At 38.5% G+C, this 25,459-nt stretch overlaps 1 protein-coding gene across 1 annotated transcript; it reads right to left on the reverse strand.

Annotated features, from left to right (window-relative positions):
* Window positions 1-699: 699 nt before the first annotated feature.
* DGCR8 (DGCR8 microprocessor complex subunit) lies at window positions 700-22,133 on the reverse strand. The gene is made up of 14 exons (XM_084538860.1): window positions 22,034-22,133; window positions 16,196-17,205; window positions 15,589-15,751; window positions 13,964-14,106; window positions 12,960-13,242; window positions 11,170-11,367; window positions 9,861-9,962; window positions 8,879-8,977; window positions 7,594-7,676; window positions 6,361-6,461; window positions 5,802-5,908; window positions 5,460-5,587; window positions 4,924-5,037; window positions 700-4,531 (listed from the first exon to the last, which is right to left on the reverse strand). The coding sequence occupies exons 2-14, from the start codon at window positions 16,916-16,918 to the stop codon at window positions 4,448-4,450; spliced, it is 2,328 nt and encodes a 775-aa protein (XP_084394986.1). The 5' UTR covers window positions 16,919-17,205; window positions 22,034-22,133; the 3' UTR covers window positions 700-4,447.
* Window positions 22,134-25,459: the final 3,326 nt, after the last annotated feature.

Consider the following 25,459-nt stretch of genomic DNA (forward strand, 5'->3'; position numbering starts at 1 on the left):
CATTTACTGCAAAACCTTTACACAATAAACATAGATTGCAGGCACCTGGGGGATGAGCAAGAGTGGTGTTAGTGAACCCTAGGAACTACAAAGCTTAGCATCTTAAATCACACTTTGCATGTATGTATTGGTTGTGAGGAAAAACCTGTTTGAGATTCCTACCCTTGTGTGAGTTTGCTGTCCAGTCAAGATTCATACATCTGTACAGGTGCTCAGAGCCTAGTATTAATTGAAGGGAAACTGATCCACACCATAGGATAGACTGACTGTTAGAAGGAATAACCATTTTAACATCAAAGTTATTTAAAGTATTTTTAATGTACATTTAGTATGGACTGAACAAAAAACTTTTGTTACAGCACTCACAGACTTGCTAATACTCCTTTCTGTCCAGTTAGGCACATGACAGCAGGTACCAAAAATTGCAGCATTAGATTGTGTTGTTTCAAACTGACATAACTTAAGTAAAAAATACAAATTCCGATTTCTGAAAAAACTTAAACACAACTTCCCCTCAAAAAATGTTTAACATTCTATGCATTCAATTCCTTTCCAAAAAAGTGAGTCAACAACTACTTCCATAACCAGTAAGCCCATACTGATCTAATTTGTATTTCAATATATCTACAGGAAGCAAAGGATCAAAGTTCCTTTTTCTAAATGTGCTTAAGTTATCACAATACTGACCACACTGCAGCATTTTATAATATCAAACTTTATTGCTCAAAACTAATTGTCTGAAAAATACACATGTAGTACTCAAAGACCAAACACATAGGCTTATATGATTGTGCAGAAAAAAAAGCAAGCAGAGGCTCAGTGAAAATGAGGCTTTATAGTTGTACCAATTTAGCACTGGCATCAAGCAACTGCACCCAATACAATTCATACAGCAACCATTGTTACCTACTTGGGCAATAAGATTGATTTTTTTCCCCACTTTCCCATCTCAGATACACATCAGAATACTGTAACTGAACGTTTTATTTGGTTAAGAACAGCATGGCTTCTTGCACTTCACGTTTCTTCCTGCGGAAAGTTAGGCAGCTATCACTTCCTGAATTTTACTCTAGAACTAAAGTACAGTCTAGAGAATTAATAAGATATAATCATGCTTTTAAATGTTACAAATGTATTTGTATAAAGCCTAACAGCATCACAGGGAAGTGGAAGTTTACATACAACAATTAATTTTATGCATAACAGTCTTCCCAAATATCTGAGTACCCAACTACTTTGTCAGTTTTGTTTAATAAATATGTAAGAAAAAGCTGAATTACTGGTGTTTAAATAGGTAGCATCTGACTATTCACTGGAAGTCACAGTAAGTTTTCCATCAGTACCATAAAGATTTGAATGCACACTAATTTAACCCTTAAAGTCAATATACCACACTTTTGTCAAAAAGCACATAATATGCAAAGCACAACTGTAACTCCCAAAGGATGGAACAGTTCTTAAAAATACACTCCATCCCTATAAAAATACCCATCCTCCTCTGTATATAGAAGGGATAAAGAACAAATGTCAGTGACAAAAGCAGCAGCTGTTTTTATGCATTCATATAATCAAGATCTAAACCCTTACAGCCGATTACCTAGAAAACACACAAGAGTTACAAGACAAATTTAGGATACATCTTGAATCACACTGTAAGTGTTCATGCAGAAGCTGAAGTTAATGCAATGATCTATCCTCTATCACAGCAGCTCGTGCTTATGTGCAAATGCAAGACTGTTACACTCCAAACAATAGTAAACATTAAAACACAAGAATACTTCACAATGACAATAAACAGCAGTTAAGTTGTTTGTTCCAGCAGTTATTGCGCTATTTTCTGGACATCTCTCCAGTTAAAGGCTGCAGCAAGGTCTAATACCATCTTTTTTGTTTGTTTTTGTTTAGAATGCATAATATATCTTCTAGGCTTTGGTTCACAATGAAATCTCTGGATGTTTTTATTAAGGGCAATGGTCACATTGTGATTCTGATAGTGGCAGACTGAGGTAATACAGCAATCCTCTTAAAAATAATGAAATCAAATTTTTAAGTGAGGCATCTATGTATATTCTGCAGGTAATCTGCAAAAACACTGACATTCTGATTTCAGAAAAATAAAGGATCTACAAGGGTGATTTGTCTTTTACAGTGCTGTCCAAGTAAAGTTTTTTCTGCTGAAAACATAAGCTGAAGTAAACCCTACCTAACGCAGTAATACATTTAGGCATAGAAGATATAAGCCCTGTCTTTATGAAAAAAATAAAAAAGAGACAAACAGTAATCACTGCTTGTCACTACTGCACCAATATTATACACCTTTCTTAAAAGATGGAAATTTATTAAAGCTATACTAAATTAAAAAAAAAAGCAGAGGCATTTTTTTTTTGTAGATAGGCCACTTCTTTAAATAATATTTTATGTATAGTCTTCCAAGTCTTCCAACTACCCGTATCCTGCTATAACAGGATTACAATTTGCAGAACTGAAAAGCTAAATATAATAAGGAACAGTGGGAGAATTCATATTTGCAGAGACCTTTGAGCATATCATTCAAATAGAAATGGGTAAGACTCCAGGACTCCCATTTAATCTCAAGCATTATATGCAACGTAAGCTTGAGATAAAAATCAAAATCCATGTATTTCCAAAATAACAGGTATAATGATCTTAAAGGAGGTGTAGACAATACTGATGCCAATATTGTTAAAATCCAGTAGGCACAAAATTCATTATACTGCAGCACTCTGTATGTAACATGGTATTAAACAATAAAATAAAATAGTAATAATAATAATAAAAAAACACAACAAACTAAGAACATTCCCTTTCTCCCCTCCCTACCCCAAGCCCCCAGACCACTGTCCAGGTAAGTACCAGGAGCTGCAGCAATTAAAAACTGACCTCTTTGACTCCTACAGGAGTGTAAAATATACCAGTACAACTCTTGGGTAAATCATTGAAGCCCTACCACCAGCTTGGTTTTTATTCTCTTCTTTTATAACAGACCAAAGAACCCACAGAAATGGTTCTAAGAGAAGACTTACTGCAATCACCCAGTAAACACCAATTGAAGAAAAAAAAAAACTCATAAAGCAGTGCTTTCACTACAGCCAAAACTATTTCTTCTGTGCTTAATGTAATAAAGCCTCAGATGACATAGTGAGTACTGCCTGTTTTCTAAGATTGTATTTTATAGTAGTTGCATATTTGTGATTTTCCTATTTACCAGTAAAACTTGTTATGGTCTCATTCTACTCATTACTCTATGTCATATTCCAAATCTACATTCTAATTTTCATTGCAGAAGTTACATTTTTCTTCAAAAACTAAAAATGTAATTAAAAAAGTAAAAACAAAGCTTTTTAAAAAAACTAAATTGCTGCAGTTATTTAATATTTCTTGTAGTTGCTGTTATTATTCCTAATTTTTTCTTTTATTTTTTTTTATTTTATGGTGCAAATTAAGACTTAAGTCAGGTGTATTCTAACTCCAATGAAATGAGAAACTTTTTATTGCTGGGAGAAGGGAGTGGAACATGTTTAAACACCATACTGGCAAAATATTTTCAGACTGCCAACCATGTTCGATTACATTTTGGCTCCAAGCTTTGAAAACAGTCTTTCAAATTGCAGTTTTCATTTAAATCTAATAAGTAGAGCCTTATTTTTCCCCTTTCAACTGATCTGTAAACTAACACAGGCTCTTTTCAGTTAACATAAATCCCAATGATTTTGAATATCCAGCCTGTTGCTCTTAACACTACCAGGTATACTTGTTCTTTTCAAGTAGTAAAAAATATCTGCATGCTGTGATCTTGAATAACTAAGCCTGGCAGGAGACGAAATAACAGAACAAAACAAAATAAACAGCATTACTGGCCTAATCCTATGGCATTAGGAACATTGCTCATCATTTTCATGTATTTGTCACCAAAGTGTCTTATCAGTGCATATTATTATGTGCTGAAATGCAACAAAACTTTTCACAAAAATAGTTTTAGGCATGTTCATACAAGAAGATGTACATATATTTCTTTTATATATACATATATATGTATGTGTGTGTATATATATATAGTATCAGCTTTAACCTGTACATAGAAATTCTGAATTTCATCCTTAAAACACATCCATTTCAAACATAGATGGTTTTCAAGGAAAAAGTGCTTGCTTGAATTTATCCTGTGTGAACATGCCTGTCCTCTGTGCATTTGCCCAAGTAGAGATCTTTGTGATCAATCCTTTAAACGTACATATCTCAGAGGTATAAAAAAAAGAAAAAAGGAAAAAGTAATATTGCCCTGATGATGCAAAAAGAACAATGCATAACTGAAGCAGCTTGGATTTTAAAAGTTATCTTGCATTCTGCAGCAAACAGATTTTTAAATAGTTGTTGAAAATCTAGTTCCTCCATTTGTGTTATTGCTCCCCACTCGTAAATTTTTTCATTATACATCAACAGTACACAGAGGTTCACTACCAGGCTGAGCCGATTCTACTATTGTCATCTTGGGTTTCTTTCGTGTTTCCTCCTAAAAAAAAAAAAAAAGACATAAAACAAAGCCCACCACAGAGTCACATCAACAATATAATAACAAAAAGCACTTTTAAAATGTTGCACAACATTAGCTAAATTTGCATTTGTCTCTGTGAATAGCTAACTTGTTCTAATGTTAAAAACCATTTTATTGAAGTAAAATTAGGTCGTAAGCCCACCTCAAATAGAGGATGAAAGTCTCTCTAAAAGCATTCCTCCAAAAATAATAAAAACACTACAAAAATTGAGTTTTGAGCAACTTTTCTTATCTGAGATACTGTAAAAAACAAGCAAAAATTCTACAAACAAGTGGTAAGTCTTACCTGGGGCATTCATCTTGTTTGTACGTAAGTTTTAAAAAAGAGTAAAATAAGAGCTTATACTCACTCTTTCTTGTGCCAATTTTTTCATTTCTTCCTGTAACTTGTTTAGGATGTGCAGATTTGGCTTGTTCTTTTTGGCATACTGCTGAAGCTCTATCACACTTTTATCGGATGTCTCCTATTCAACAGAACCATAAGCAACAACAGATGAGCTTTTAAATATATAAACATATAAAAGAAATTTTATGTAAAAGAAGTTTTCTCTGATATTTATATTTCTTTAAGCAATAACATAGATTTACATGAATTACTTACACATTAAATAGGTTTTATATTTTCAGTCTAGAAAATACAACATTAACAGAATTATCAATGAAAGCACTCATTTTATGTTTTAGCAATAGCAAGATATGAGAACCAATTCAGAAGAATTGAGAATCGCTCAAACGTATGCTGCCTTTACCATGGCAGGGAGCAACAGGATTATGTTGAAATAAGATACCATTGAAGCTTTGCTGTAATTAAAAACAAAATCCACAAATATACAAAAGCAACAATACAATCACAAGGTAGGTTACAATCAAAGAAAATAATCTTCACCTGTTTAACCATCTTGCTACTCTCTCTACCATACATACGCAAAAGAGAGCCCCAATTTTTCACATGTGGATGCAGCAGTTGAAGGATTTTCTGTGAAGCTAGTTGTTTCCCCACTCTTTTATTTTTGCCTGTAAAAGTAATCATGAAAATGTGTCACATCAGCACTTCAAGGACTTAGATAAACACCGATGTTTACTTGTGTCACTCAAAACTGAGATACCAGAAAAAAAGAGTAGAAAAAGCATATAACATGCTAGGTAACTGAACAAGTACCTGCAAAATGGATAAAAGAGAACAGGAGAAAAGGAAGATACTGGAGGCCATACTAAATACTGTACTTACACCAGCCTCGCACCGTGTGCTTGCCACAAGTCATGACATATTCACTCTTCTGATTTTTACCAGGAATCACTTCAAATTTTATGGATGTGTCACCCATTCCATGATTTCTTAAGCACAAACAAAAATCAATATCATACGCTAAGTACAATTACAAATAACTGAACTAGTTACAGTTATCTCTGTCAATAATTGCTGTAGCATTAGATACAGTAATAACAAATTAAGATATCAATGAATCGGTAGTTATTTCTTAGATCAGTAACTTGAATGAAGAGGCAACCACGTATAAAGGAATAACAAATACATTCACATCTTCCACAATTAAATCCTAGTCTCAGAAGCAAAACCAGCAAATATAAATTCAAGGAAGATACAATATTAATAAGATAGCTAATATGGACTGAACTGGTTAAGTGAGTGAAGTAAGCTTGTTGTGCCAGCCCGCAAGTGTCCTTAATTCACTAAGGAAAATTGTGGGTACCAGCATCCAAGCAAACAATGTGCCCTGACCCAAAGCACTTGAACACAACAGAATTTGTTCCTCATGCTGCAGCCTTACCTTTTAAGGCACTCATGGAGAATCTGATATGGAGACAAAAGTCCAGCTTTGCTGGTCAGTTCATATACCCGTGAGTCCTCAATACTGATATGGTTAAAATACTACAAAGGAGTTAAAAAAGGGTTATTGAATTTTTACAGGCACAAAATTTTAATATTGTTCTAAATCCTTATCTTTCCCATATAGCTTTCAGCAGAGTAACAGAATCTGTTTAATAACTATTTTCAAATGCATAGTGGACATCTTTACCCATGTCATTAAGATTGCCATTCCTAATCATATGTTTGCAGACTTTTTTTTCTAAATCAACTTCAATTTTACATTAGAAAATCAGTTTTAGTATGTTTTTAAATCATCCTTCCCTGAGGAAGAAGTTATTTATCTCCTTTTGAAATTCTACTTACCAAAATGATGTGTTTTAATAGAAGAAAATATAACAGCTATTGGAAGGTTTTGTTTTCCATTTAAAAAAAAAAATGAAAAAAAATCTGTTTTCTTCATGACCATTTCAATATTACAAGGCATGCACTACAGTTTTAATTTAAAGCAAGCATAAAACCAACTCATTTTCTGTATAGCCTGCTTTTTAAAAGAACATTCCTTTCAGGCTTATCACCGCTTTTTCCTTTCCTGTTGGTCTACAGTACGCTGAATTGAAGGTTAACATATCACAGATGAACTAGCTATTTAATACATCCAATACCTGAAAACACAGCACACACTGTCCACTTCAAGAAACTATTCCTTTGAATTTTCTCAAATGTCACTGCTCAAAGTCAGAAACACGAGCTGTCTGATCTAGCAGTAAGAGCTTTCACAGCTAAATGAAGAAGTTTCAGAAGCCATGGCACATTTAGTTCTTACTTGGTCTTCTAAGATGATCACACAAAATCAGAGAGCATGTAGCTCTGAAATTTTCAAAGCCATAATTCAGAAAGCCAGGATAGTACAGGCCATCTAGTGTGCTAGAACATTTCAGGTCTTCAGCAAGTGATCTCATATTTCAACAAGGGGCTAGCTCTCTTCATCAAAACAAATTTTCTGGTCACCTCCCATAGTAAAAATGTATTTTCATTGTCATAGGTCTTGTTATAAATAAAGAATTTCACATTTCTATCTGACTGAGAAAGCAAAGTTATGGATTTTCAACAAAGTTTCTCACACTAAAGGTGTAATGTTTTTAAAAACAGAGACTCCAATAACCACATTCATCAGGTAAGAAGAGGTCAGTACCTCAAGTTCTTCACTGTCTTTGGGCTTCTCCTCAGAGGTCTGTTTAACAAAGTCAGGAATAAGGATTTCCAGTGTAGCTCGAGCTGCAGAAAATGATTTAAATGTCTCAATTTGCTTTATTTTAAACAACGATTGTAAACAACAGCAGCAGAATGAAACACTCTTTAGGCAAGCCTCACATCTCTCCTAGAAATCACCACCTATCTTAGAAAAAAACTTAACAGGTAAAATGAGCAACTTCTTACCACAACAAGTATATTCACTTGAACAACTATATCGTTTTTTCTTAAAAAAGTGTAAATTGATATAATGAAAAACTTACAACTATTAAACTGTACCTAAGAAAAAACTGCTTTTTGCAAATGCATGAAAAACAGGGGGGGAAAGTCTCACATCAAGTAATGTATCCTTGGAAAGAAAAATTAAAGGCATGTTATCACCCCGTAGTAGTTACAGCAGAATCCTACAATTGTACCACTAGAGCAGTCAGTTTGCCTAAATGATCACAATGAAATTTCTTTTTTCATGCACAAAAAGTTGTGTGCTGTATTTTGATGTTTTAGCTACGCTGACAAATTTCACAAAAGCTCCAAGTACCACACATATATTATAGATCTCTAAATTTTATAAAGTTATTTTTTCTTGACCTCTGAGCTAAACACATTCCAATCTGGAGATCAGGAAGAAGTTCTAATGTGCAAGACACGTGCTCATCTAGGTATTCATTACATACACATTAATTACAGAGTTAAATGGTTAGAACTGTGACTAATTAGATTTAAACCATTAATGGTGAGAGTTACTTGCAAATCAGTATAAACAACATATTTCAGTGTAATTGTTTTATTATCAGAAAGAGCTCCAAACCAACCAACCACTTGAAGGTTTTTTTTTTTTTTATCTGTTTTTGTTCTTAAAAGAGGGCAAACACTTAAAATTTGCTAAAAATCCATGAGTCATGTGTTTGTATAGCAGACAACAGTATAAAGAAAACACATACTCATTGGTCTGATAATTAGAAACAGATGTGATTACAGCTAATCAGTAGTTTATACATAAATTAACTTCTAAAGATTCTCGATGGTTTTCTCTCCCAGTGAACTGTTGAACCTTGGAATGGCAAAAGTCTCTACAACAGTATTTCTTTTAATAAGAAGACATGAATGGACGTGTAGCTGTTAGCAAAATTACTCCTACTTACTATTGCAAATATGTCATCTTCAAAGCAGAAATGAGAACAGATAAACAATTCACCAGTTGGTATTAAGAAAGAAAAGTATATTACCAGCTTTATTCTTGGCAAGTTTTTTGCTGCTGGCAGTTCCTGCCCCATAAGTTACTCCATCAATAATCACTGAGGCTCCAAAAGGCTCACTTGGGTTCTCTGAAAATGAAGGATGAGCAAAACTGAAAGCTTTTCAGGACTCCCAATGCAAAGACAGTCGTGAACATGAAATATCACCGTTGTCAAGATTTGTTTTCTTTCATTTCAATAGGGAGGAATATTGTTTACTCTTCAGAGCAACTGAAGCATATGAAAACTTAAGAGTTTCCCAGTAACAGAGACCTACCACCATGTACATCATTCTTCCAAATGAGGAAATTCTATGTTTTAAAAGATCATTTAAAATCTGCCAGAATTTAAATGTTAATTCCAAAGTGGTTTTTTTTGTTTGTTTTTTCTTCTTTTTTTCCCACCACTAGCTCAGTGTAAATGCAAGAGCTATACATTGTGGTATTAAAAACTCAATTACATTATGAACACACAAGAAAAATGTAACTGAAAAATTATAGCTTCCACTCTAAACTAAGGCACCTGACTTTATTTCTTGGATACAAATATATAATTCCTCTTATATATTTAACATCAATTCATACATATACAAGTTGCTTAGGATGACTGGATTTATTACGAACCTCCATGGCATAACAATAATCATAACATACAATAACGTGTACTTTTTTTTTTTAACTCTACATATCTAAAATAAAGTTTAGATGCAAGTAAGTTACTCTAATCCAGAATCGCTTAGTCATATTTTTCTAAGCAAAAACCCATACGCATATTTTAAAACATAAGAGGCCCATATCCATGTTTGAGATATACAGAAAGCATTTCCTAGCTAGAATTTGGCTCACTGTAGACTTTCAATACACTCCCAAGGAAAACTGTCCATTGATTGAATTTATTTTACTATTAAGATATTCAAGCACGAGAGAAGCTTTTCAAAACAGCATTGTGGTCAATAAAAACTTAACAGACTTACCACATTCAAAGAAATTGTAAACAGGGCGAACCTTTAGGACTCGTTGCATATATTCATGCAGTATGCAAACTTCAGACTTCCCATTGGGATTAATGACAAATTCTACAAAAAAAAAAAAAAAAAGGGGGGGGGGAAACAACAATTAGTTTCAGTCTTGAAAAAGAAAATTACTACTACAAACTAATAAATAAATAAATTGCAAACTGCAAGGGAAAAGTGCCTGCTCATTTCCCTACATACACGTATCACCTTAAAGTATGTACACTGGAAATGACAAGTATTTGGCAAACTAATTTTTAAGGTGGTATTTTGAATGAGTTCATCTATATTTTAATGTACTGCATGCAACACTAGCATTACATGGTCAGCAATATGTTTTTTTTTGTTGTTGTTTTGTTTGTTTGTTTTTTAACTAGTCTGTATAGCAATACTTTATAGTACTTTAACAACCGCTGGTAACTTAAATCTTGTGAGGGAAAAATCACTGACTTCAGAACATGTAAGTAAATGCTGACAATTAATATGTACAATAGAAGTTAGACAAATTCTTAGAATTCTCTTTTGCAGCCATCATAGAATTAAAATGAGTTTTAAGAAAACCTGTAATAAATAGTATGCATTATGGTCCATGTTTAAAAACATAAAGAAGAGTTCTCACCTTTTAGCTCAAGCTTAGTTTTTGTTGACAAAACACTTGAGTTTTACATGTGTTTCCTTACTCAGTTTAGAAAAAATAAATACACCAGATCATCCTTTAAGTACTACTTTTATACCAGATGTTTTTTCACACCATGGGAAAACATAATATAAATAGTATAAATAGATATTGATATGTAGAAACTTTTTTTTTAATAATAGTTAACGAAGCAAAATAAATAAAAAAAACAAGCAACTCTCAATGAATAATCAGATTAAATTTCAACTGCATCTCCCTGTAACAGGGAATGGTTACTTTTTATTTTATAGGTTTTAATTTGGAACAATCTGAGACTTTTAACCAGTCCCTAATTTGGGATTGATTAGAACTGGTATAGAACTGAAAAGACAGCAGCAACCAGAGATCGGGTAGGACAGTGTTCAATAACCATCAATATTAACAAATAGCTGAAGTTAGTAACCAGCTATCAGGACTGAAGCCTTAAATAAAAATTTTGATAGCATTTTTCCTTTAATTTTTTATATGATGGAACCAAGGATGCAAAATTCTGAAACAAGAAACAAATAAATTCATTACAGATTTTTTTTTCCCAAGTCAAGCTTGGAACTGCCTTTCACATCAAACATTTGAACTCTAGGTAGATTAACTAACCTTTCTTTGTAGGTGCATCTTGCACAGACAAGGTAATGAGTTTCTGATTGGCAGGCAGAATAGGCCGCTCAGATTCTGCCTGCTTCCGCTTCATTTCACGATTGAATTGCCGTCTCTCAGCCCAGGTTCTGAATTTTTTTACGGTAACTTGTTCAAAGTCAAAACGTTTCTCAAGATAGTGTCTAAAATCTTCCAGATCTAAGAAACACATGCGAGTTACTCTCTATACTTGACCACTGAACAAGGAATAAATTCACTATTTCCACTGTTTTAAATACATAATTATTGGTTTTAGTCTAGGAGCAAGAATAGTAGCTTTAGTTCACAAGGTTAAGATACTATTTTACACTAACGAAGTAAACTACAAGTTCCCTCATTACTGTATCAAATGCACAATGTTTGTGCAAACTGGAAAACAAACAAAAACAGCTATGTTTTTTCTGTCACCAGAAGATTTTCCCCATGTAACACCCAGTATATTATCCAACAAAATACTGCTAATAGTTCTACATCATCACTTATCCACCTTCTCATTACCTGAAGCAAGGTATCCACTAAATAACAGTAGTTTGCTACTAACCTCAGTTTCCTGAAGCCAATACTGACTATTGCTGCCTATTTATTCAACTGTGAATCATGGAATGCTATATAATGATACTCTGTGAGCTCCATGAGTATTGTGCTGGCTTCTAAATAAAATTTAACATTCATTTTTATGTAAAGAGTAGTAAAAGACAATCCTCCACTGGAGTGTACCTACTCCTTTCTAGGACATTTCTGCAGATCTAAGCAGCAAAAATAAGATAGAGTAGCATTCCAAGATGTTAATGAACAAAAAAAAAGCTGGTGACATTGTCTCCTTCCACAAGGAATTACAAATGCAAGTTATGCTTATATTTTACCACTCACATTTTCAGTAATATAGAACAGATCCCATTTAAGGAGAGAGGTAAGTGTGTGTTCACTAGTTTTAGTTTTGCTACTAGGTATTGATGATTTATTAGACTTTTAAAGTCTTTTGACATGGTTTTGGAATCAACAGGACACATGTAATGCCATGTTTTGTGTTTCTGAATACAACAAACACATTCCATACCAGTATTGTAAGCAGCACTAATTGACGTGGGTGGTATTTTCAGGTACATAGTTGTAAATGGCACACAAGCGTTCTGTCCAAGTTCCTCTCTAAGTCTGGCAGCGAAGGTAGCATGAATTCTTTTAGACAGTTTTTTTGAATAAAACCTATTAGACTTGCATAAGTAACATACTGAAGCATCAAAGCCCTTGTCTGAATGCAACTTTATTTGTGTAACTTATTCTGTGCAAACAAGCAAAACGTATCATTTATCTTAAGAGACTATATTGAAAAAAGGTAAAATTCAGCCAATGCAAACACTGTATAGAAAATCTTCTTCATGCAAAAGAAACATACTTCACAGCACTAATTTATATGTACAGATTGATGTAACTGATTCTTAGACTGAGATACAAGTTCACAGGTCTGCATCACCCAAGTTTTCCATGGTATTGTGTAAAACTTGCATATAGACCCTCAGAAGTCTTCAGCAGAAATTCCCAGCATGTGTTTCCACTTATTACAATCAAAATTGATTTGTAAAACTGGATCTACTTTTCTAAATCTCTGCATAAGAAAAAACTATGGAAAGACAACTTACCACTTGCTCACAGGTAACATAGTATGCCGTTGTCAAGTCAGGAATAAAGCACAAGTGTCCCAAATGCCATTACCCCAACACCAGCCCAGAAGAGAGTCCACTTCCTATACATACCTACAGATTCATCTTTACACACTTCAACTTTGGCCTTAACTTGTCCCAAGGCTCCTTGTGCTGCATCTCCCCCTGAGGGGTCTTTGTCATCTAAAGGCCCAGAATCAGCAGCAGTGGAATCTGGTTCTTCTGTTTGGCAGTCCAGTTCTGAAGATTTATCTATGTGCTTTATGGGTGATACTTCCCCATTTGGGGTTATGTCATTATTTTGTTCCCTTTCCTCATTTTCCTTCATTTTTTTATAATGCAAGCAAGGAATGCTACTAAGGGGAGGATCATGTTTCTGCAAATGTAAAATAACACAGGTTTCAGTACCTCAGGACGATCAAAAGCAAAACCAAAACTCAAAACCAGAAAACACAATCAAGATTGAAGCTAATTTTAGTAAGTCTAAGCTGAAGCTGCTCTTTAGTTAGCAATTTTATCCTAGGCAAGACCGTAGCATGCCTATTACTGTGGTTTCTTGGCACTGTGAAACACTGACAGTAACCTTCAAAGCATGTTTCCCATTTTAAGTCTAAACTATGTTCTGCTCAATTACAAGCAAATACTACATGCTTTCATAAAATCCATTGACCTTTCTTGGTGTTTAAGTCTATGATATTAAATCAACTCTCTGCAGATTCCTTTGGTGTATGAAAATCACGTGCCTGCTTCTGTACAGATAGACCATGAAACACATCTCAGGCTTATTTTCTGGCTACAAATAAACAATCTGAACATATTTCATAGTGGAATAAAAACAACATTTTGCAACCATATTCTAGAACAAAGATGGCACAAAATAAGATCATCTCATTCACTTTAACTGCTCCAGCTCATTGCAAAAAATGGAAAACCAAACCACCATAGGAAAGATCATACTTTAGAAACAGAGTTTATTTTTGAAGTACCATAATTCTCACACTGGAAGCAAGCCTGCCAAAGCAGAAAAACATTCAACTGTTTACAAGAACACGCCTCATTTTTAAAATCTTGGTACGTAAGCAATTGACAGTTCTTACCCTTATGCTTCCTGTTCCCAAGAAATAAGGTCTAGACCAGGTGACAACTCTAGATTCTCTGTGCAGATATACAGGAATGCCTGAGTTATGGAATGTCATGATCCATCCATCTGGCAAAGGTTCTGTAGGAGGGCGGCCACGACCTTTAAAGCAAAGAATAACTTTAGACTTGAATAGACAGCTTAGAAGAACAGAAAAATAAGCAAGGTTTTCCTTTTTATTGCTTTTTCTATCTCAAAGCATAAAATGACATTGAAACAAGAATAAAAAAGTTTTGTAGAAAGATTTTGTTTTGCTTTAATAAGAAGGTATATGCTTCTAGCCCACGTTAAATCCTGCCAAATTACATATTCCATTATATTTTCAAATGAAAAGCAGTAGCAGCACTGATTTTTTTACACAGACTGATTTGTTCATTTCACCAGTGAACTTCCACCTCAGTCTTCTTTATATCAATATATCAACACAAGCACCAATACATTCAGTGGAAAAGCTGCACTTCCTTTTGAAACATCTTCAGTGTAATCTTCTACTTTTCTCAAACACTCAAGGGATAGGTGGCTAACTCCTATTTCAGCATCTCAATACTCTATTTCAATGCAGCTTTTTCTTTGATAGCTGCAAAGAGCTATTTAAGAATCAGTTTGAAATATATATATATTTTTAAATATTTTTAACATAAGTACAATACCAATCAGAATGAAGTCTTCAAGCCTATATACTTAAATATCTTAGCCATCAAAAATACTACTTTTTACATAAAACATGACTGAAATTTGGGTACAATAAGCCAATATGAGGACCCACACAGCAAAAGAAATAATACTGCAATAAAATGCTTATGCTCACATTCAAGGGAATACATGGTTTTACTCATTTTTACTCCAGAAATTAGAGAATGGTCACACTCCTTTCTACATCAGAAATCATGAGAACAGACTCCTCTTAGCAGAGAGCTTCCCGGCAATCCTGTATTAATACAAAGCTTTGGAGGGAAGAACCATTCTGTTTCTTATTTCAGAATACAGTGAAGCTGTAACACACTCCTCCCTGGAGCAGGTTCAAAGCTTAATTCTAATTCCAACTATTTTCAGTTACATTGTTCTGGACTGATTTGCATTCTCAGCTCTTTTCTATTACTAAGTTTGTAACACATGATGAACCTTGAAAAACTTAACTCACTGACTTTTGTAATTGTGCATGCAGTACTGGTTAGAACTAAGACTTCACATACAACAATTTCAGCAACAGAAATTATCTAACTGAAGTAGGAAGAATCCCACATCAGTTCTCACCTATTTCAGAGAGGAAAAAAAAAAAAAAAAGATCCTTGTTCACCTCCTCAGTGCTGAACTAACATTCTTCCTAGTTTTCCACCCATCCATGCACCAAAACACATTCATGTTACATATAACATAGGAAGATAAGTACCATCCTGAAACATCAGCTTTACTCTATAGGAATATGAAAATTACATCCTACAGTAAGAAGCCTTCAAACAATAAAACTGTGTAACATATCCACTATCTGACCAGAATTACTATCCTAAACTTTGCTTGTGTATTTTTGTTCTGCATACATAAGCCACACAAAGATTTACAGGTAATTAAAGAACATTAACTTACTTTTAAGTACAGTTTTAATTTTGGTCATCATTGGCTGCACGCTTGTTTCTCCATCAGACTGGTGATCGCTTTCACCACCATATTTCTCGTTTTCTAGTCTCCTTGTTTTGGGTGCACGAAGACCCTCTTCCAGTAGAGCATCCACATCATTATCAAAGTCATCCTGAAAGAAATGTCATCAGATACTATCCTCCTGGGGCCTACTAACTTCCCTTTCCCCTCGAAAAGAAAAGATATACGTTATCTCTACGTTATTCCATACAGAGAGAAACTAGACATTTCCAATGATCCCAGTAAAGACTGAAAAACAAGAAAATAAGTTTTCGTAAGTGAGTATTAGCATTTTTTCACAATAAAGTGATCTGCAATTGCATAAGAAGCCTTTTTAATGTTATTTTAAAACACCATTATAGAAGACACCACACAACTCAAATATTTTATCAAGATAATTTAAAAAGTTTTGGCAAAGTTCTGTTCTTTGAGAATTTTGCATTTCTACTCAAGAAGTGCATATTTTTAGAAGAGGATATCTCCAGTGAGTATCTTTGCATGTATTTTTCTAGCTACCTGGAACCCTCTTGCCCATCAAAGATGTGCATTTACTTACCTCATATGAGTAATTCAAGGTTTCTTCATCCACTTTATCCCTTTGAACGATTGCTTTAGATGTGAACCCTCCGCCTTCTTCATCTATTTCCATCAAGTTGTCCGTAAAATCTTCTAGCTCATCCAGAACTGCATATTCTACTCTCTTTTCCTGATCAACATCATTTTCATCATCCTTCTTGTCATCATTTTCACCCCCTATTCCTACAGCTTTCCCATTACTACCACCAAAAGGACAAACATGCAAATCCCCATTGACATTATTAATACCAAAATCTGCATCTGCCTTATAATCCTGCTCAATTCCAGTGTAAAGAACTTTCCTATCTTTACTTTTGCAGCTTTCTGTAAAGCTAACGCTAATCTTTACATCTTTAAGCAACTTAAGATCTGGGGTGAACTTTCGAACTGAAGGTGCATGACGAGCAGTTCTTGGGCTTTGGTCACTATTGTTAGGGTCTATTATAAGACGACTTTTGTAGCAGGCAGATCCCTTTGTGAGAAGCTGAGTTCTGCAGATACTGTGCGTGTCCCCAGCAGGGGTATCTGACTGTCCATCACCACCAGAGCCAACGTCCATTACCTCTGCGTCACTGGACGTTTGCAGGGGAGGTGGTGGAGGCTGTTCGTTAGGCGGCAGAGGTGGGGGACAAGTGTGATTCTCCACATTCATTTCTCTTGCAGGTTCTTTAGGGAGGGGTGGTACATTTTCATATTTCTCCATTTTTAAAACTGCAAAACTACTGTTTAAAAAAGAAACAATGCTTTAAATAAATGTTTATATCTATATTCCTAACATGCATAAGTCCATCAAGATTGGTTTATCATGTTCTATTCAATATGCAACACTGATGATTCAGTTAAGCTGACTACATTGTTCTTTTCATTAATGTAGACAGCTTTCAGAATCACTGTCTCAATTATTGGAAATCACAATGCATTCAGCTTAAATAGCTGAAGACTAAGACTGCATCTTCACTGGACAAACAGGTCTCCCTTTCTTCTTTCAACCTACAAGAAGAAAAAAAAAAAAGATATTTGTTACAAAAACAAAATGGAAACATTATCCCAGGCAAAAAAAAAAAAAAAAAAAAAAAAAGCAACTCCTTCCCATATTAATTTCAAGTAGAAAAAAGTAACATTTTCCAGTGGGAAAAAAAAAAGCGGGGTATCTTGATACCATTCTGAATGAGGCTGAAATGAGGTTGTTTTTACAATTTTCAACTTTTTGATCTGTACGCCAGCACAAGAATGTGCTAACACAGAGTTGCCTGTATAAACTGTCGACCATCTCTGCTTGTTTAACAAGCGGGGCATTAAACATTGCTTTTGCAAGGGCCAGACTAAAAACCACGCGTTTTAAATAACGTGAGAATTCCCCTAAATAACTTGGTATTCAAGCCATACTTACCCACACAGCAGAAAGGATAATTAACATACTTTAAGACAATCCGAAAAACTGACAAGCTTTTAACATCTATGGTCTTGCAAGATGCATGGCTTTTTGAAACTTTAGGGTGTTTTTAAACCTTGCTTCAAGTTTTAACAGGATATCTCCTGACTTACTAGAAGTTCATGCAAAAACAATCTCTAGATGAGGAGATACGAAGCTTTTCATCCTCTACTCCGTACTGGAGTACATACATGGGAGTATATATTTGTTATATCTGAGGAATTTAGGCCTAGATACAGTGTTAAAATACAAATTAATTTTGGAAGGCATCTAGCAGCCAATGTTTTTTGTAACTCATCCTGGCAAAGACATTCAATTGTTTTAGGTTAGTTGCACGGTTTATTTTATTTTTTCTCTCTCCATTAAATGGGTTCCTTTTAAAATGGTTATGATGGATTCTTCAGTTAAAATTTAGTCATCTGTGCAGGACTATAAGCACATGAGAAAAGGAAGTGGACGTTTCATTGTCATTTCTTACCTGATATTTTGGTTTCTCCAAGTCCCCCTGAGCTACCCCAAACTGGGTTTAAATCTTCCTACCAGCTAGAAATAAACTAGTGTTGCTCTGCCTAAGACAACCGTCTGAAACTGCTCTGATCAAACCATTTCCAGGTAGCAGAGACGTTCTACCCGCCGTATAACATTTGAAAACAACCAGGCAGAACATCTGGGTTGTCATGAGGGACTTTGAAAAGCCAAATACAATTCTCCAGCGTATCTCTACACCAATCCAGACAGAACAAATTTCGACAGCAAAGTTCAAACACCAACTGGGGCAAGGCAGGAAGCTAGGTATCAACGGTTATGATAGGTTTGATTCAAATTCAACAGCATACAGAAGCCACCTACCTGGAAGCTGGAAGAAAGCAAAGCATACATGAGCTCAAACTCTTATTTTACTGATTTGGCAATAGAAGAGTTTTGCTGAGGCAGCAGAATGGGGGGGGCAGAGCGGGCATAACATACTCAAAATTGTGATACATTTACAACATTGAGCTTGACATGCATTGTAGACTTACTAAGGAAGAAGACTCCCTCTTGATAAAAGCTATAAAGCCCAACTTCTCCAATATAAAGATACTACCTTCTAGAATGAAAACAGCTCACTCACCAGTAAGACAGGCATTCTATGAATTTAAAACCATTCCATCCTAAAAGACGATCATACAATCACCATAGAAGTGACCAATTCTTTCTTTCAAAAGGTTCTGAAACACCTCATGTTGCACAGAATACCTCCGGAAATATATTTATCTTTTCTAATATCTTTCCTCATCTTCAAATAAAAAAAAAAAAAAAGAAGCATGGCAAAGGACAAATTCGTAGGTTTTCTCTATAATAATCCATTAGTGTCTTCATTGTTAACTCTGAATAAAGAGTCAAACATCACAGTAGAAGTTCAGCAAACCCTAGAAATTAAATACCTAAAAAATCTTAAAATTTTTTGAAGACTCTTGAAAAGAGTAAGCTGAAATAATATATACAAATGAAATCTTAAAGCTGGTGTTCTAGAATCTGACAGAGCTACCTTCCCACATGATCAATGAGCTACCTTGTCCAACCAGAAAAACTATCTGTGACCAGTCGTAAGACAGGACCATACATACAGTTTGCCCATCCCTGATACACATCCTACTCCTACTCTAAAGACTGTTTTGACACCACCAATGTCAAAACATGAGAAAATTATCTTTACCTACCTAGCTTGCTTTGGCAGTCCTCTCACACTGCACCTCTGCTCTGTGCAGAAAAGGTGTCTTGTTATTATATTCAAGCACTATTCACAACGCCCTTCCCTTCTTCTTGGCCTTGAAGCAATGAATAGCATACCGAATCACTGCCAGGGATTGTCTACCAGTCAGCACACACACTGTGGCCAGAAGTAGTACTAGATCAAGATGGGTTTCAACTAGCGTTTGTATTCCTGGCCATAGAACTGCTGCATCCCTAGGGTAAGGTAACAGAGTCTGGCAGCTCTACAGTTACAACAGGCTACAATACCTTCCTCTAACCTAGAAAAAAAAGATAAAACAAGCAAACAGGAAGAAGCAGAGTTAGACGGGTCTAATTCCTATCTACTTTCTTGCGAACTTATAGTATGTCTTTTATGTTGGAGACTAAAAAAAAAAACAAAAAAAAAAAACACACAAACCAAACCAAAAAAGCCAACACCAGTAAGGATTTTCCCTCAGATATCAGGTGTTTTAAAAGAAAGTGAAAGGGGAGTAAAACACAAAAGGATGAGTTATATGAGCCTGAAGGTCAGAAACAGCCAAATGGACCTCAGATAAGGCAACCAAACAACCAAGTCTGAGCACACTAGGTTACATAGCACTAGAACACCACAAAATAGATCACCTATTTCCATGCTTAAGTAACTTGCTCTGAAAAAACACATTTTATTCTCCAAGGCTCTACTACATGCCATCAACTGTTTCCATAAGAAATCCTTAAAAAGATACGGGACGTTATGGCCAGCTACACCAGCTGGTACAACACACTGAAGCAGCTCTGGATGAAATGCAGGAAACATGAAGGCACAGCTGATGTTCTGCAGATCACCAATAAATGGAAATGTCACATTTTTTGATTACCTTACTTTTTATTTTTCTAGATCATTTGAAAAGGTTTTATAGCAAAACCAAACTCAAGGAAATAGATACATGGTCAATGTTTAAATGTTACAAAGCAAGGTGCTTAAGTCCCAGCAAAAGCAGTGCGCTGCAAATACTTGTCGTGGCTTGGTTGTGCTATAGTTGTTCTTCAAAAGCAGAAAGAAAAAAATAAAACCAGCCAACTTCTATGTTTAGTAAGTACCATGCCTCTCAATCCGTACAGACGGATCATAACAAAAAGCGCACAGGAAAAAGGACATCTCTGTTTTCAAAGAGAAAAACAGAACGTTAACATTTGTAACCAGCACTGCCCAAACCGGGAGGAACTCCCTGCTGCTGTGCTGTTCTGGGCAGTCCTATAAGCAACTTCAACAAAGAACACATGAATACCTGCAGCTGCTACTGGAACAAGGAACAGTGTATCACATCTTCTCTTCAAGAAGCAATTCTCTAAAGAAATTGGTTTCATTGTCAGAAACTGCTCACTTCACATTTAATGGACCCCAAAAAGAAGACCGGCTCTGAACAAACCCTCCTGATTTGCCACCCAAACATAAAAGCTTCATCCTCGTCCTCTGGCTCCAAATGGCAAGCCTGCAGAGCACAAGTTATAAGGCAATGACCACACTTAAAGATCTGCTCAGCTTTAACCTTTCTCAAAGCAATTCCTCACTCACAATCACTTTTTTTACATCTTTTTTTTTTTTTTTGCACATACAGCCAAAAATAAGTTTAATCTTATTAATTAGGAACTGTTAAAGAAAAACAAACTCAGGAAACTGAACTCTTTATTTCCAGCAAACCAGCATAGGAAGTATGAAAATCAAAATATTCAGTAAGCTCCTGCTACATATGAGAAGTCCTTTCTTCCTAATTATCAACTTCAGCATAGAAAAATTCTGAAGAAAACATCCATTTTGTGTAAGCCATCAATGTCGTTTAAGAGAAGTCAGTCTAGTGTCCAGTCATAACGATTGACGGCACATACAGCCAAGGCTAAAGAACTTCTGCAGTTTAACCCATTCCAGAACGAGCAGAGTACACAGGTTGGGAAAGGCACCGTCAGAAACAGCAGAGCAACTGCTGCTTTGATAGCTTAACAAATTTTCTGGCAGAGTTTAGACGGCTTCAATTAACTGTGTGAAAGAGGAAGGAATAAAAGTCTGAAATTCAGGGCTTAGGAAGAATAGGAAAAAAAAAATCGTGTTATGAATGGCTTTAGCTGTAAAGAACAACAGAATTAAGAACTAAAATCCCCTCGCACCTTCTAAAAAAGCCACGTAGCAATCCAAGGAAGCTGCCCAGAAGAACCAGCGCGCTCTGTGCTCGCCCAGAATTTAACACAGGCTCACCCCAATGATCCCCGCAGCACGGGCCCACCACCCCGCCCCTGCCCCCCTCACCCCCGCCCCGTCCAGCTGGGCGCAGCCCCTCGGCCCGGCAGGGCACGGAGAGGCACGGGAAGCGCCCGGCTCCCGAGGGCAGGAGCGAGCAGGAGAGGAAGCGGGGAGCAAAAGGGAGCAAAGTTAGTGGCGGGGCCGGAGCCGGGCAGAGGCCGCCCCAGGTGGCTGAGAAACGGCCCCCGCCGCGCAGCGCCCCGCGAGGCCCCGCCGCTGCCCGCCCTCAGGGTCCCGGCGCCTCAGGAGGCGGCCGAGCAGCGGCCGGGCCGGGGGGAGGCGAGCAGGAAGCGAGGCAGCGCCTCGGGCGCCACCCGCCCGCGGAGAGCGGCCCGGCGGGCACCAACGGGGTCCCGCCCGCCGCCCGCACCCACCTGGGCCATGCCGGGACGGGCCGAGGGGAAGGGGGGCGTGGGAGGGCGCCGAGCACCGGCCGCCTCACGGAAGCCACCCCCCGCGCCGCGCCGTCGCCGCCGCCATCTTTAAACGCCTGCTCCCAGCGGCTCCGCTCCGCGCAGGCAGGGCTCGGCGCGCGGCGAGCCAATCGCGTTGCCGCTCTCATGCGTGACGGGTTTGAAATGGTAGCGCCAATTGGAGGAGCGCCGCGCACGTTAAGTAGGTCGGCCAATAGCGAGGCGGAGGGAATACGCACTCACTGTATCAGGCCAATGGGAGGGAGGCGAGGGCGGGCCGAGGCGGAGGGCGGGTTCCTTTGTCCGGGCCCGGGAAGGGCCGGCCCCGAGGGCTGAGAGGGCGCCACACGCGGCCCCGGCCCGGCCCCTCCGCGCTGCCCGCGACCTGAATGGGGGCAGAGCCTCGTGCAGGGCGGACATCGGCTGCTGCCCGCCATAACCTGACAGGAGAGCACTGCCATCCCTGCCCACAGCCCCCTGCCCAGAAATACAGAGCTACAATAACAGCGTTATGCACCTACACTTCAGACTAAGATAATGGGCAAAATACCACATATCACTATGGGATAGTGTTATAAATGCAGTCTCAACTCAATCTGAATTTTGTAATATTTATAAAACAAATATTTATAAAAGGTATAAAAGGCACGTAAACAGCGCTGGGTGTGCGGGGAGTCTACGCTCCACCAACACGCACACACAAACATCAAACATTCTAAGTATACAGAACATCGCTTTTACATACTCAACCCAAGTATGCCTATACATATGTACAATCAGAAAAGGTAACAAACAATCCTTTAAGTTCCATGACTTAAAAGTCTCCATTTTGCATTCCTTTTGAACAATACGTCTCGCTCTAAGTTGTCAAGCAACTCGGTCTTCAGGCCTTATGTATCCCGTTCTTCCTGGATCGAAGAAAAGCTTCTTCTCACAGAAGCCACCCCTATGGCCCCCTGCTACCAACACCTTGCCACGTAAACCCACCAGAGCAACTCTTTCCGTGAAGAAATTTTTCATAATAACCAACCTAAGCCTCCCCTGGTACAGCTTGAGGGTTTTTGTTCTTGTCTTGTGACTTGGGGGGCTGGGTCGGTTAGTGGTGTTTTCGTCCATCCCTATGGTGGCAGGGAGGAGTTCAGAGAGGACACGGAAAGCCCACCTGTTAAACACGTGGCTCCGGGGCTGGTGCCAACGCAGAAATCTTGGGTTTTTTGATCATGGGGTACTTTACTCAGCACCTGGCCTGATGGCCGCAGACGGGTCCCTATCTTTTAGGGGAAAAAGGATCCTGGGCCAGGAACTGGCAGGGCTCATTGAGAGGGCTTTAAACTAGGTAGGAAGGGGGATGGGGCTGAGGCTAGGATTGTTGGGGCTGTGCCAGGGGGAACAATGGCAAGGCCGGAGGATAAGGCAATGGCCCAGCTGAAGTGCATCTACACCAATGCACGCAGCATGGGTAACAAACAGGAGGAGCTGGAAGCCATCGTGCGGCAGGCAGGCTACGACTTGGTTGCCATCACGGAGACGTGGTGGGACCAGTCTCATGACTGGAGTGCTGCAATGCCTGGCTATAAGCTCTATAGAAGGGACAGGCAGCATAGAAGGGGTGGTGGTGTGGCTCTCTATATTAGAGAGTCTTTCGAGGCTGTAGAACTCGAGGTTGGGAATGACAAGGTCGAGTCCCTTTGGGTTAGGATTGGCAGGGACAACAAGGCTAGTGTCCTGGTCGGGGTCTGCTATAGACCGCCGAACCAGGATGAGGAGACGGATGAGGAATTCTACAGGCAGCTGACAGAGGTTGCAAAATCATCAGCTCTTGTACTCGTGGGGGACTTCAACTTCCCTGACATATCCTGGAAGCACAACACAGCCCTGAGAAAGCAGTCTAGGAGGTTTCTGGAGAGCGTGGAAGATAGCTTCCTGACGCAGCTGGTTAGTGAGCCTACCAGGGGAGGTGCCCCGCTAGACCTTCTCTTCACAAACAGAGAAGGACTGGTGGAGGACGTGATCGTCGGGAGCTGTCTAGGGCAGAGTGACCACGCAATGGTGGAGTTCACTATTCTTGGCGAGGCCAGGAAGGGGACCAGTAAAACCGCTGTATTGGACTTTCGGAGGGCTGACTTTGAGCTGCTCAGGACACTGGTTGGTGGAGTCCCTTGGGAGGCGGTTCTGAAGGGCAGAGGGGTCCAGGAAGGCTGGGCGCTCTTCAAGAGGGAAGTCTTAATGGCGCAGGAACGGTCTGTTCCCACGTGCCCAAAGACGAGCTGGCGGGGAAGAAGACCGGCCTGGCTCAACAGAGAATTGTGGCTTGATCTTAGGAGGAAAAAGAGGGTTTATAAGCTTTGGAAAAGTGGGCAGGCCACTAAGGAGGACTTTAAAGAAGTAGCGAGGCTGTGCAGGGACAAAATTAGGAAGGCCAAAGCTCATCTGGAGCTCAATCTGGCTACTGCCGTTAAAGATAACAAAAAACGTTTCTATAAATACATCAACACAAAAAGGAGGACTAAGGAGAATCTCCATCCTTTACTGGATGCGGGGGGAAACTTAGTTACAAGAGATGAGGAAAAGGCGGAGGTGCTCAATGCCTTCTTTGCCTCAGTCTTTAGCGGCAATACCGGATGTTCTCTGGATACCCAGTACCCTGAGCTGGTGGAAGGGGATGGGGAGCAGGATGTGGCCCTCATTATCCATGAAGAACTGGTTGGTGACCTACTACGGCACTTAGATGTGCACAAGTCGATGGGGCCAGATGGGATCCACCCAAGGGTACTGAGGGAACTGGCAGAGGAGCTGGCCAAGCCGCTGTCCATCATTTATCAACAGTCCTGGCTATCGGGGGAGGTCCCAATCGACTGGCGGCTAGCAAACGTGATGCCCATCTACAAGAAGGGCCGGAGGGCAGACCCAGGAAACTACAGGCCTGTCAGTTTGACCTCAGTGCCAGGAAAGCTCATGGAGCAGATCCTCCTGAGAGTCATCATGCAGCACTTGAAGGGGAAGCAGGCGATCAGGCCCAGTCAGCATGGCTTTATGAAAGGCAGGTCATGCCTGACGAACCTGATCTCCTTCTATGACAGAGTGACGCGCTGGGTGGATGAGGGAAAGGCTGTGGATGTGGTCTACCTTGACTTCAGCAAGGCTTTTGACACCGTCTCCCACAGCATTCTCCTCAAGAAACTGGCTGCTCTTGGCTTGGACTGGCGCACGCTTCGTTGGGTTAGAAACTGGCTGGATAGCCGGGCCCAAAGAGTCGTGGTGAATGGAGCCAAGTCCAGTTGGAGGCCAGTCACTAGTGGCGTCCCCCAGGGCTCGGTGCTGGGGCCGGTCCTCTTTAATATCTTCATCGATGATCTGGACGAGGGCATCAAGTGCACCCTCAGTAAG

This window comes from Aythya ferina, assembly GCF_964211825.1.
Source record: "Aythya ferina genome assembly, chromosome: 17".
Lineage (NCBI taxonomy): Eukaryota > Metazoa > Chordata > Aves > Anseriformes > Anatidae > Aythya > Aythya ferina.